This window comes from Epithele typhae (assembly GCF_022376455.1).
Source record: "Epithele typhae strain CBS 203.58 chromosome Unknown BXZ73scaffold_30, whole genome shotgun sequence".
Classification (NCBI taxonomy): Eukaryota; Fungi; Basidiomycota; class Agaricomycetes; order Polyporales; family Epitheliaceae; genus Epithele; species Epithele typhae.
In genome coordinates, this window is record NW_025954221.1 from 62,974 (window position 1) to 75,796 (window position 12,823).

General features: G+C 55.8%; 3 protein-coding genes across 3 annotated transcripts; 2 read left to right on the top strand and 1 right to left on the bottom strand.

Moving 5' to 3' along the window:
* Window positions 1–531: 531 nt before the first annotated feature.
* On the top strand, window positions 532–1,011 carry BXZ73DRAFT_102168 (uncharacterized protein; the record flags this gene model as incomplete). The annotated part of the gene is made up of 3 exons (XM_048015135.1): window positions 532–730; window positions 797–818; window positions 876–1,011. 3 exons carry the CDS (start codon window positions 532–534, stop codon window positions 1,009–1,011), a joined length of 357 nt encoding a protein of 118 aa, XP_047876999.1.
* A 1,857-nt stretch (window positions 1,012–2,868) lies between these two features.
* On the top strand, window positions 2,869–4,870 carry BXZ73DRAFT_48175 (cytochrome P450; the record flags this gene model as incomplete). Its single annotated transcript, XM_048020003.1, has 9 exons — window positions 2,869–3,061; window positions 3,116–3,245; window positions 3,309–3,497; window positions 3,552–3,816; window positions 3,868–3,996; window positions 4,053–4,324; window positions 4,377–4,505; window positions 4,564–4,707; window positions 4,762–4,870. 9 exons carry the CDS (start codon window positions 2,869–2,871, stop codon window positions 4,868–4,870), a joined length of 1,560 nt encoding a protein of 519 aa, XP_047877000.1.
* Window positions 4,871–5,752: 882 nt separating this feature from the next.
* BXZ73DRAFT_78174 (P-loop containing nucleoside triphosphate hydrolase protein) lies at window positions 5,753–12,343 on the bottom strand (the record flags this gene model as incomplete). Its single annotated transcript, XM_048022823.1, has 34 exons — window positions 5,753–5,872; window positions 5,924–5,947; window positions 6,008–6,120; window positions 6,176–6,190; window positions 6,247–6,655; window positions 6,715–6,737; window positions 6,796–6,989; window positions 7,018–7,045; window positions 7,218–7,336; window positions 7,386–7,488; window positions 7,547–7,786; window positions 7,850–7,911; window positions 7,965–8,073; window positions 8,158–8,254; window positions 8,284–8,381; window positions 8,437–8,693; window positions 8,748–8,839; window positions 8,892–8,991; window positions 9,027–9,114; window positions 9,168–9,216; window positions 9,276–9,680; window positions 9,738–9,778; window positions 9,829–9,888; window positions 9,941–9,995; window positions 10,050–10,095; window positions 10,154–10,289; window positions 10,345–10,471; window positions 10,590–10,611; window positions 10,645–10,783; window positions 10,911–11,081; window positions 11,275–11,338; window positions 11,391–11,558; window positions 11,611–11,862; window positions 11,915–12,343. 34 exons carry the CDS (start codon window positions 12,341–12,343, stop codon window positions 5,753–5,755), a joined length of 4,455 nt encoding a protein of 1,484 aa, XP_047877001.1.
* Between the last annotated feature and the right edge of the window lie 480 nt (window positions 12,344–12,823).

A 12,823-nucleotide genomic window follows, 5' to 3' on the forward strand; every position in this document is an offset into this window, starting at 1 on the left:
CGGTCTTGGCACGTCGTATTCAGCGAAGGTTTTTCACATAGCGCTTTCTCCGCAGTGTCAGCGCACACATCTTGGACCATGCATATGCTCCCGACCAGTCCGGGGCATCGACTGTCAAACGACGGCGTCGTACACAGCTTGCGTCGTGTGGAAGCGAGCTGTACCTCGTGGTGCAGTTACAAGGGGGTGGCGACGGTCAAGGATTCAGCCTACCCAAACTAGGAGGCCAGCTACCTGCCTCTCGCGCTCAAGCCGCACCTGTGCCGCGGTGGCCCCAACAGAGTCGAACAGCTTCTCGGTATGAACGGAAATTGGCTCCAGGAGGCCACATTTGGCTGTCGCTCGTATCCGCCCAAGAAAGCATGAGCATGTCCGGCATGACAGGCTACAGATTGTAGTAGGCAGCCTGGGCTTCCCACAGCAACGAAGAACACACCCCATCTGCCCATAAAAACCAGCATCGTCCCCAGCTCCCTATCCGCTCTCCAAATCCCAGGCGGCCTCCTCAACTCGTCCAACCCCACCATCACCATGCTCGCCCGCCGCGCCTTCCTCCTCCTCTCCCTCCTCTCCACCGCCCTCGCCAGCGCCGCCCCAGGCCGCCGCACCCCCACGCCCGCAACGCTCCTCCCGCGCGGCAAGTACGACGACAGCGACGGGTGCCCGGTCGGCTCCGCCTCCTGCTCCGCGTTCTCGTGCTACCCGCTCGACGGATCCGTGTGCTGTGCCGGTGCGCCGTCTCCCGCCCCTATCTTCCCCCTCGCGTCGCTGACCCTCCGACCGGCACCGGCGACAGACGGGACGTTCTGCGACCCCGGGTGAGCGCTCCTCGTCCTTCGCGGCCCGCGGGACCGATCGCTGACGGGTGCTCGCAGGTTCACTTGTCAGGCGCAGGCGGACGGCGTCACCGAGTGCGCGGCGAAGCACAACGGCGCGGCGGGGGCGCACCCGGCGGCCGCGGGCACGCTCGCGGGGCTGCTCGCCGTGGGCGCGGCGTTCGCCCTCGCTTGAGTGGGCCGTGGGCGCGGCGTTCGCCCTCGCTTGAGTGGGCCGTGGAGTCCGTCCATGGGGTCTCGGGTGCATATTTTGGTGGGACTCGGTGCTTCTCGCTGTTGCGATGTGTGCTGAACTCCTGTTTTGCAGAGATGACCGCATGGATGGGTGATTGTTATGGTTCGCTTTTCTGGGGACTTGGTGATCCTGCTTTCTCTTGAAATCGAGTTGCTGTACTACATGGATGTATGCCGGTAGAATTGAAGTGAATGCACCATTCATCGTTCCATATATGGTGGCCATCGCAACGTTCCACGTGGTAACGGAACATATCTCGGCGAACCATGTGCATTCGTTCTGGAACCTTTATATGTATCCACCCAACATGTGTGCAGTCCAAGTCTCGCGGCGCTGATTCAGGCACTATGGGACCTTCCTCGCAGCATGGGTTCGACTCCGGGAGACGGCAGACTGTTTCATAAAACACGATGTGACATTCGCGAGGTGGGGTGTGGACAATGCAGTCCTAACTTTTTACACGCACGACAAGCCAACCAACCCAACGCAAGTGCCCAACGTATGCAACCGACTGATCGATCGCTCTAAACTTCAAAAAAAAAGGTAGTACGTAAAACAAGAGTGCACATAAAATATAAAACGAAGCATCCAAGGTGATAGCTACAGCAGAGCGGACATAAGAGTACAGTAAAACAACACTATCGGCGTGTCCGTGAACTGAGTGTGGCGAGAGCGAGTACACAGTCGGCGCGCGCAGGGTCGGGGTTAGGCGTGGTGACTCGTGAGCGATGGCGATGGCGCGGATTTGGGACGAGGACGGCGTGGAGGGATGGTAAATGGAATCCTATGGCAGACCTGAGGAAGAGCGGGGGGCTGGGGATGATCTAGCACGGCGACCCAAGCACATGATGTCGGTACTGCAGTTGCGACGGTGGAATGGCGTCATCGCGCGGCACTCTCCCCCTCAGCACCACGAGCCGTGGACGAGCGCGTCCCACGGCTTCTTCGACTGCAGCGTCTCGACAAAGTGCGTATGTACGCGCGCCAGGGGTCATCGTCCCCGCGGCGGTGGCGGCGGCAGCGTGCGCGTCCGACCCGGGGCAACCATAGGTGATGTGGCGTGGGAAGGTCGGCCCACGAGCCTGGACAGGTGAGTGTACGGCAGTGTACGGCGGGAGTACCATGGAGGACGGTGTTGTTGGTAAGAGACGTTGACGACTCGAAATCCCACCACCAGCGCAGATGCCCGCGCGAGCTCATCGCCGCACCTCATGTTGACAGAGCCGCGAGCCGCAGCCTCCCTCATGATGACGAGTATGTGAGTCAGCCCCCACCTTCGAGATGCCGATCCACAGTGTCATTGACTTGCTGGAAGAGAGGGACAGGCGATATCTAACACCTTCCGGGTACCTTTACACGTCAGGTTTCAGAAAGAGAGACACAGGGGGTAATGAGGCGAGAGCAACGTGCGTCGTGCAAGCAGGCGCGTGGACAGGCGCTTCTTGGCAGCCTTTTCGGGACGAAATCGCGAGGAACCAAATAAGCAAAGCCCGAAACGCGCGATTCCGGGTTCAGATGCAAAACGGATTTGCCACAGTCAGCGAGCTTGGAGATCTCTTCAACATAGTACCAGCTGATGTTCTGCTGGGCGGGGCAGGTGCGTGAATTCTCGGCTGTCTTTTCGAGACGAAATCGCGAGGAACCAGATAAACGAAGCCCAGTGAAACGGCGCGCGGTTCGGCCGGGTTCAGATGCAAACGGTTGTAAGATCGCGCGCACTGCCTGGAAGGCACCGGGCATCACCTAAAAAGACCTCGGGCATCCCGACTCTGAGAGGACTGTCCTCCGTCTCACCAAATGGCGTCCGTGTCCACCGCCGCTGCCTCCCTGCTCACCGTCGCACTCGTGTTCGCGTTTCTCGCGCGCAAGAGACGCAGGAGCACGCTCCCTCTACCTCCGGGGCCGCGCCCCCTGCCGTTCATCGGCAACGCCCTCGACATGCCCTCGAAGGAGATGCGTACTGCCTTCAGGGAGATGAACGAGAAGTACGGTCAGTATGGCCACCATACATCCAGAACTTGGACAGCGCTGACCAGACTTACAGGCGACATCGTCTATCTCGACGCGCTCGGGCAGCCCATGATCATCGTCGGGTCGCACGAGGTCGCGGTGGACCTCTTGGACAAGCGCTCGTCAAACTATTCAGACCGGGGCTCATCAGCAATGATTGACATGTGCGTATCTTCCATCCCGCCGTCCTCTCCCGGCCCGCGCTGACGACCACGGTTCTCCACCAGTGTGGGCGCCGGGTGGGCTGTCACTTTGCTCAGGTATGGAGAAGAGTGGAGACGCCACCGGCGCGCGATCCATCAGTACTTCAACGCGGGCGCCGTGGCACAGTACGCGAAGTCGCAGAAGCTGGAGACGCACCGGCTAGTACGCCGACTGATCGACGACCCAGAGCACTTCCGAAATCACCTCAGGCAGTAGGTGTACGCATCCAGCGTCCGATCTGCGTGACACTCACCTCAGAGGAACAGCTTTTTTGGGTCGTCTGCGCTGCGCATTTCGCACGGCATAGAAGTGGACGACGAACCTGTGGACTACCTCAAGATCGCAGATGACGCGATGGATATATTCGCGGCCGCGTTTGAGCCAGGGAAGTACCTCGTCGAAATCATCCCTTGGCTCGCGCGCATGCCGTCCTGGTTCCCGGGGGCCGGAGCGAAGCGCGACGGGGAGGTTTGGAGACCGATCATCTACAAGATGGTCTCAGCACCGTGGGATGCAGCCATGGAGAAGATGGTAGGGAGAGACGCTTTTCGGAGCAGCAAGGAGCTGACACTGTTGGACTAGCGGCTGGGAACGGCGAGTCCGTCCATGGTTAAAGGCCTCGTGGAGCAAATGCGAGAAGACGACGGACCTGACCAATTGGAGGTTATTAAGAGCGCCGCAGCGGTGACGTTCGCCGCCGGTTCAGATACAGTATGTGTTGTTTTCTAGTGATTTAGAGGTGCCGCTGAAGTTAGTTCTTCCAACAGACTTTCTCGACGATGCAGACCTTCTTCATGGCGATGACGATGTACCCCGAGGTTCAGAAAAAGGCTCAAGACGAACTCATGGCCGTCATTGGCCCCCATCGCCTTCCGGAAAAGGACGACGAACCTTCTCTCCCGTATATACAAGCGATAACCAAAGAGTGCATCCGTTGGCGCTCTGTAGTTCCGCTCAACGTGCCACACCGCTCCTTAGAAGACGACGAGTACAAGGGCTACTTCATCCCCAAGGGTTCAATCATCATCACTAACATATCGTGAGTCTATCTCTTCCACTTTCATCCGATCTCTCGTGCTGACACCCTGAAGCGCGTTCTCACATGACCCCATAATGTATCCGAACCCGGACGTCTTCAGCCCCGAGCGGTTCCTCAAGAATGGCAAGATAGACCCCGCTGTCCACGACCCCGCTACAATGGCATTTGGGTACGGTCGCCGGTAAGCACACACTTCACCGCTCCAATGACAGATCACTGATCCTCTCTTGCTCCTCCAGGGTGTGTCCTGGAAAGCACTTTGCCGAAACCTCGCTGTTCATCGTGATCGCCACGGTGCTCCACACACTTAGCTTGTCCCCGGTAGTCGGACCCGACGGCCAGCCGATTATGCCGTCAGGAAAAATGACACATGGATTACTCTCGTCAGTACCTTTCTGTGAACACTGTTGTTGGATGGTACTCATTGGCGCGCACAGATACCCCGAACCATTCCAGTGCGACATAAAGTCGCGATCGTCCGAACTTGAGGCGTTAATTCGCTCGAGCTGCACTAACATGCAGGGTGTTCGTGCGGCACAATCCTGATACACTACATATATGTTTACCTACTATACCCCCACGTCCTCAGAGTCAAACGAGGTATTTTAGAATGTGTTTGGAAAATCACAACTGTTTGTCTTCGTGGATATTATTTCAAGAATTACAGTATTGACATCCGATCAGTGGAAGGGGTCCCGCGCACCTGTCCTAGAAAGCTCAATTCATCCGAGGCATTATGCATACAAGATCATGTGTGCGTCCCACAGCTCGCGTGCAGCCGTATATGTTCTAATTGCAGATCGGGTCGATCGAGTTCACCTTCGAGCACCGCGCACTGAACGCCGTTATGCTAGTTTGCCACCAACGAGCTGGGCCCGGGCTCGTTTTTGCGCCAAACGACGTGCGCGAGGACTAGCGTGAAAACGCCACCATCGAATCCCAGCTCGCGCACCCGGGCAGAAGCAGCGCTGGGGGGTGCACACTGCACCGGAACAAGTTGAGGAGGAGCGGTGGGAATTCCCCGCTGTCCCGGTCTTGTGAAAGCGACCTAGGACGTTCAAGTAAACAGCGAATTTATAGCATCCTGCAGACTGGCGATCACCTGGACATTCTTCTAATTGACGCACACCCAACGTCCTTCTCGCCGTGGGTTTCGAGGGTGAGATGGGGAAGGCACAGTGTAACAGATCTTCGACTCGAACTACAGCACATCACCGTGCCGATCGCACAACGGCATCAGTAACACTAGTTGTCACGGGCATTGTTTAATTCGTTCGGGACAAACATCCGAAATTTTGCGCGCGCGATTACACGTTCGTATCCAAAGGGCTGTAACGTACTCCTCAAGCACGTACTCACCACGAATGAAAGACAATATCATCAAACACATTCCGAATGGTACAACTCGGACGCCGGCTCAACTCCGTGTCAACACTCCATGATTCCAGCCGTTGCGTAAAGCGTCGCACGATCCATGCTCCCATCGACGAGGCCGCGGAAGAAACCACCATTGTTTTCTAACAGGACCCTTGGACTGTCGAATTCAACCTACATGATCTCGGTTAGCGTCTGGATAGATGACTTCGGTCAACTACTCACAATGTGCCCCGCATCGAGAACCATCTAAAAAAGCAGCAACTGTGTCAGCTCATCAAACGATATCGGTGCGAAGGTTCGACTCACAATCTTGTCGGCGTCCATGATGCTCTGGAGACGGTGCGCAACAGTGAGCACCGTCACATCCTTCCCCAGTTCCTCCCGGAGTGACTTCTGAATGATTGCGTCCGTCTCATAGTCTATGCAGAGATCCGTCAGTAGAATCCGTCAGATACTCAGCAGTCCTATGCTCACCGATCGCAGATGTGGCTGCGCAATCATTCCGTCATTACAATCGAAACACATACAATAGGATGGCAACACACCTTCGTCCAGGATGAGCAGCTTGCTGCGCCGCACAATCGCCCGCGCCAGCGCGATGATCTGTCTCTGCCCAACCGAAAGGTTGCCTCCTCCACCAGCAATCTCAGAGTCTAGGTCGAGCCGTGCGCTGTCCCTGCCTTCAATGTGATCATCGCTAGAGCCCGCAATGACGCGTTCCTGCAGCGCGAACAGCCCCGCCGAGCGCAGCGCGTCGTTCAGCGTCACGTCGGAGTGCTCATCGTAGGGGTCCAGGTTCTGGCGGAGCGTGCCGCTGAGCAGATCGGGTACTTGAGGGATGATGGTGACGTTGGAGCGGAGCGCGTCGAGGTTGAGAGCGTCGGTGGCGAGGCCGTCGTAGAACACACTGCCTTCGGTGTAGATGGCGCGAAGGAGCGACAAGGTGAGCGAGCTCTGAGGAGGCACCTCAGTATCATACACGAGGTAAGCATTGCGAAGGCAGAGATCCTTACCTTGCCACTGCCCGTGCGTCCAACTGCATGGAGGCGCATGTCAGGCTGTCCCCTGCGACATCGGTGAAAACGTCAACTTACCGATACCGATGCGTTCGCCGGACTTGACTTGGAACGACAAGTCGTGTAAGACCTTCGGACCGTCAGGGGTGTACCTCGCTGAAAGGTTCTCGACTCGCAACTCCCCGCTTGCAGGCCAGTACGCAGGCGGCACACCAGACTTGGTGGGTTTCGGTTCTTGTTCTATCACCAAGTACTGCTGGATGCGCTCGAGGCTACATAAATCATGAGTGTGTGTCTCACTCGCTTCGCGATTTTTCTAACCTGTTAGCTGGAGGTAAAAAAAACGACATTAGATAGGCGCACTGATATCCAGATCGAAGGAAACTCGCCTGAGACTTGAAATTCGTTGAGGGCCAAGAACCAATAGAAGACACGTCGCGCAATTTCCGCTGCCATTTCACGTGAGTCACCACAGTCGCCGCTGATACGAGAGAACATACAAGCCATGGACAAAGAAAAGCCGCTGTTCGCGGCGCCGATGGAGGCGGAATAGGTCAAGTACGCAGCCAGAGCAGTCGTGAGGGCTGTCCCAAGGATGTTGACACGGATAGTAACCCAGCTGTGAGATGCATCAGAGACAGCACAGGTAGTCGTCTGAATGGCAGTACCGCGTGAGCGCATTGAACGGGAAGGCGGCTCGACTGTAATTGTCCATGCGCCTGTAAGACTCGAGTCTGAAAGACTCTTGGGCGCCGTAAGCGCGGATGGAGACTGCATCGCCGCCTTATCAACTACCTCTTCTAAGTACCATTGAATAGGAAGTGCGTACCGAGTCCCGCTATTGCTCCGCTGAAGTGTCCGAGCACGGGTGCTTGTGCGTTGCTCATTTCACGCTTGATGGGCAGCTCCGCGCGCATGTAGATCGTGCTGAACCAGCCGCCGACGGCGAATAAGAGCGCGGCTGGAAGGACGAACAAGGGGATGATGATCGTGACTGCGACCAGTTTGGAGAGCATGAAACCCGTGTGCTCGAGCAACTGATGGAATGCCATGAATATATTGTTGTCGACTGTGTCGGAGTGTCAATGAGAGGAGATCAAAAATAATGAATGCGGATGAAGCTATTACTTACTGGACTGAATGTCCGTCGTGCAGCGCGTAATGATGCGCGACGTGGGGGTCATGTCGAGCCATCTTGCGGAACTTCAGTTCTCAAAAATCTGCTGGCTCGTGATAGAATCACGCACCGCAGGGTAGTACCAAGTACCGAGGCAAGAAGTCTCTTGTGAACGATAGCTGAAGCTCTCAGGGAGCCGGTGGTGGCCCAGAACCAACCGACGGAGTAGAGGACAACTCCTACAACAACGAGTGCAACGTATACTGCAACGTAGCTGATGTAAAGTTCAGTAGGTGCGACCTTCTGTAGGAGAGAGAACTTACTATCCGACGTGAACTTCAGTTCTATTATGTTCCTCGTATTGTGACGCCCACATTCCCAGCTCCCATTCCTGGGATTAGTCGGAGATGAGCGCGAATGCTGTCATGACGTCGATAAAGCACACTTACGGCCATGTTCAGCATTGAATGCACAACAGTAAACGCGAGAGGGTAGAGCGTCCAGAACAGCCACAGGTGACTGGAGGTGTTCGCGAAGAATAGATTCACTGTGGTCATTGTTATCTCATCGTCGACGTGGGTAAAGAGGTGCGGAATGCTTACTAGCGCTCCAGGCCACGCTCCCCTCGCTGATCTCCTCTGCAATGGTCAGCTTCCCATCATCTTTAACAGACGGCTTCTCCTCAGTGACAGGATCATCGACCTCCTGCTCTGCCTTCGCGACTTCTGCTTTGAGCTCCTCCATCAGTTCCTTGTCTTCCTGGAGAGCCTTGTCGAGGGAACCTTGGCTTGCGATGCGCCCGCCACTCCCGAGCGCGACCACGAAATCGGCAACGGGGCGCGTAAGAGCGACGTTGTGGCTCTAAGTTGAGCTTGTCAGTGTGGATTTCAGGAGAGCGGCAGAAAGTACTTACGACGAGGACCACGGTGCGTCCGCGCACGAGATCGCCCATGAAACATTGATCGACGATCCAGCGCCCTGTCTGAACTCGAGAGCCGCGAGCACCTGAATAACGATGATCAGATACGCAAGAGACCGGAGACGGATGCATGCGTACATCATCCAGGAGCAAAATCTCCGCTTTCGAGTATACCGCTCGCGCGAGAGTGATCCGAGCTTTCTGACCTCCGCTACGGCATGAGAAGCTCGTCAGGTCACTACAGACGCATTCTAGTCATTCAATCACACGTACCTGAGTGTAATCCCCTTCTCTCCGACTTCCGTCTTGTCCCCCGCCGCGAAGAGCGTCAGATCGCGCTCGAGCGCGCACTGCTTGATCACTGACCACACCGTCAGAACAATATTGGCGCGCATGTAACAGTTCGGCACCCACCTTTGTTATATCTGACTTCGTCGAAAGGCGATCCAAAGAGGATGTTGTCCTGTCATCACGTCAGCACATGCTCCTGCTTCCCGGTCCACTTCCCATTAAGGGACGTACTCGGATTGTCTCATTTTGAATCCAACTCTCCTGTGCCGCGTACGCCACCCCACCTTCCCTCGGCAACCTCACACACGTCCCCAATCCCGGCTGCGACGGGCTCGCGTGCATCTCACCGAGGAGGGCCATGAGTAGCGAGGTTTTTCCTGACCCAGTGGGGCCGACGATGAGGTTCATCGCCCCACGCTTGAAGCAGAGCGGCTCGTCGATACGGAGAGCGAAGTGTCGGGCGTCCAGGGTAGTAGAGGACGTAGGATCGACTGGAGTCTGAGCGCCGCTGGCAGGTGTCGACGACGACCAGGTGAAGACGGTGTGTTCAATGCCAATGTCGATGGTGGTGTCGGAGGCGGTGAAGGCGTCTTCGCTTTGTACTTGGGGGTGCTCAAACTCATCGAGAAGTTCTGCCTGAGATCGGGGTCAGTTGCAGCGGCATCGTGCAAAGAAGCGCAAATATATACGGACCGTGTGCAGGAAATCGTTGATACGGTCAATTGAAACTTTGCCTACACAAGAATTAACGCCCGATTCTAGAAAGGGCGAAGAACGGACGAACCTCGTAGTACAGCTGGAATAGTGTTGAAAACAAACTGCATGCTCTGAATCATAAGGAACGCTAGTGAAAGTACGTCAGATCCCTACAAATCTGCATTGCTCAAACAACCCACCCGAGAGTGCGGGGAACAAGCGTGACGGAGTTAGCTCGCCCTTCTGAAGAATCGTCTGCAGTACATGATCAGCTCGCCGCTCGATTATTGAGAGTAAGATCATTCGCACGTAGCTGGTAAACGTGATAGCCATGGCGAACAGTGGAATCGTAAATCTGGTGAAATCTGTTAGGTCCACAAAAGACTTGAACGAAATACCGTCACAGAACTCACGTAGTTATATTGGCGTAAAGCTCCATCATCCGCGTCTTCCTGAGCTGGACGAGCTCCTCCTTCCGGCGTTCCGCGATCTGCTCAGTGGCGTGTGTCTCCCATCCGAAAAGCTTGATCATTCGCACAACACCAAGGACTGCATAGATATCTGTTCAGTCCGTAGACATAGTATGGCACTCGAAACCACGCACCCTCACTGATGAGCTGCACACGAGCGTCCATCTTCGCCATCTTTGCGCTTGATAAGAGCGCAAGAACGTGCTGAGATAAGTGGGTAGGGATAGCATCGCGAACATCGCTCCGAGTCCGACGAAGGTGCTGCAAAACAGTCCATCAAACACAGCGCGATCACTGGACGGCAATCAAGAACATACCTCCACCCCAGGATACGATAGACGAGGACTATAGAGACAATGATCTGTAGAGGCCATTTTACCACTGTACCGAAACCGTCAGTACTGTAGAGACGACGGGAAGAAGGAGATACTCACAGGTGTGCATCCAGTAGATTTCCCGAGCCGGATGTTTTCCAGATCGCTCGTGACGAGGTTGTTGAGACGTCCCCGAGGTTCCCCTTCCCGCTGTTCCCGTTGGGCGACGACGGGTCCTCGTGTCGCGAGAAGTCTCCGCCTTGACACGAACACGGAGAGCGTGCTGGAAAACGAGTTCAGTTAGGATTGCCTGCGTCATGATATGTTGTCGGTTCTGTGAAGTATGATCGAGGTCAGAGCATATCCGTATAGTCGTCGCAATTCACCTACCACGATCCAAAGATACCACTGGTCTGCGAGCGTGTAGAGAGAGGCGCAGACGAACATGAGGACGACCCACGTCCACGGCTGGTACTTGGAGTTTCCCCCGTTGGCCTCGAGCACGCTGAAACCCTTAGGTGTTAGTGAAGAGCAGTTGCAACAGCCTGTGGTCTCACCTGAGGAGATTTTGGAGAGCAACAGGGGTAGCTATCGGCAATATCCCCTGGAAATCCGGACATTAGTACTAATGCCAGTCATTGTACAACGAGACGTTACCCCAGCTATGGATAACAGCATGCAGACCACGAAGTCCTTGCCTTCAGTGCGCAAGTCAACACGCGGTACGACCAACAGAGAAAAATAACTCACGATAGAACCGGAGGAACCCCCAGAGTATATGGCTATCCTTACCCATCTTGAAAGGATCAACGTACTATATAATCTTCAGCGACCGCCCTCCAAGCATGATCTATGGAGAGACGAACCTGAAAGCTACGGTCCACCAATTCCTTGGCGGTATTGTCGGCGGACAACGCAGGGAGGTCGTCGAGGGACAAATGCGGAACTCGGGCCGCCTTCGCGACGGTGCTGTCGAGCCACGTGAACATCACATAAGCCAACAAAGAAGTTCGCTGCTGCTCGTTCGGATTTTCCTAAAGTAGATGCACTCAGCGCACAGCATAGCTCATGAGACGCGGCACTCACGATGCTCGGGTCGTAGCGGGGAATGACCAGTGGGATTACAATGCCGGCTTCGAACAGGAGGAAGAGCTTGATCCAGAGCACCGTGCCCTCTTTTGCGTCAGCAGGCAATGCTCCGCGAACGAACAGCGGGACGATGTTGCGATAGACGGATACTCCGAAGGAAAGCAATAGGACCGAGACTAGATGGGTGGCGAACGACGAACTATGTTTGGCAGAAAGAATGTCGCCCAAGGAAAGTGCCGAAGCGTAGATCTGAAACGACCGCGGTTAGCGTAAGTTATAACAAGCGTGTCGGAGTACTCACGTATAATGCACAGTATATGCCGTCGAGGAACTGAGCATGTGACGGATTGAAGTGCATGCCCGAAGACGACCATACGAGAGGCACGACTGATAGCGCGGCAAGCGCGACGCAGAAGACCATACGCGCCGTCTTCATGTAGAATCTGGTGTGCCCTCCGTTCTGTGCGACCACACGACTAAACGCGCTGAGATACTCTGGATGACCATCGCCAGCTGCATCTTCGTCCTCCGAGCGCTGAGTTAGAATGACGGGGCCTTTCGCAGAGCCAGTGAACTGCCGTTCGCAGATAAGTTGGATCACCAGCCCGAGAACAGATGCGCAGGCACCATAGAGAGGTACAGCACGCTCCTCGCTCCAGACGCTATATATAATGAGCGCGACGATAATGCACGCAAGTGAACAGAGTACATGCCACGGGAGAGTAACCATTTTGAGAACTTGCGTCAGGAACTAGGAAGCGGGAGAGCCTGACGGGCTTTAAGAGGTTGAATGGGCGTCTTCGCAGTGCAGTGCCACACCGGAAGACGTGAAGCAGCGAGGAATTGACGGGGCTATTTCGACGGAGGCGGTGTGCGCAGTCGAACGTCTTGTGTATGCGAGTCAGAGACGGGTGAGGGGGACGGACTGCGGGGCGGCCACGCTGTGGCTTCGTCTTATGTAGAACGGGGCACAATGACGCGTCCAAGGACGCGCAAGCACCAGTATCTTGGGGCTGACGCGTCGGGGGACGCGCGTCCATCGAGGAGGGCGAAGTCTTCGGTCCAGGAACGGCTTTGACGCGTAAGGGCGCATCGCGGGTGGTAGTCTAAGTGACAAAAATAGGCGTGTGGGTATCAGTCGATTTGCGGCGAGGCGTGCGCTACTATAAGGTACCTTGGCCGGGTTTGCGAATCAGCCTCTGGGAGTTAC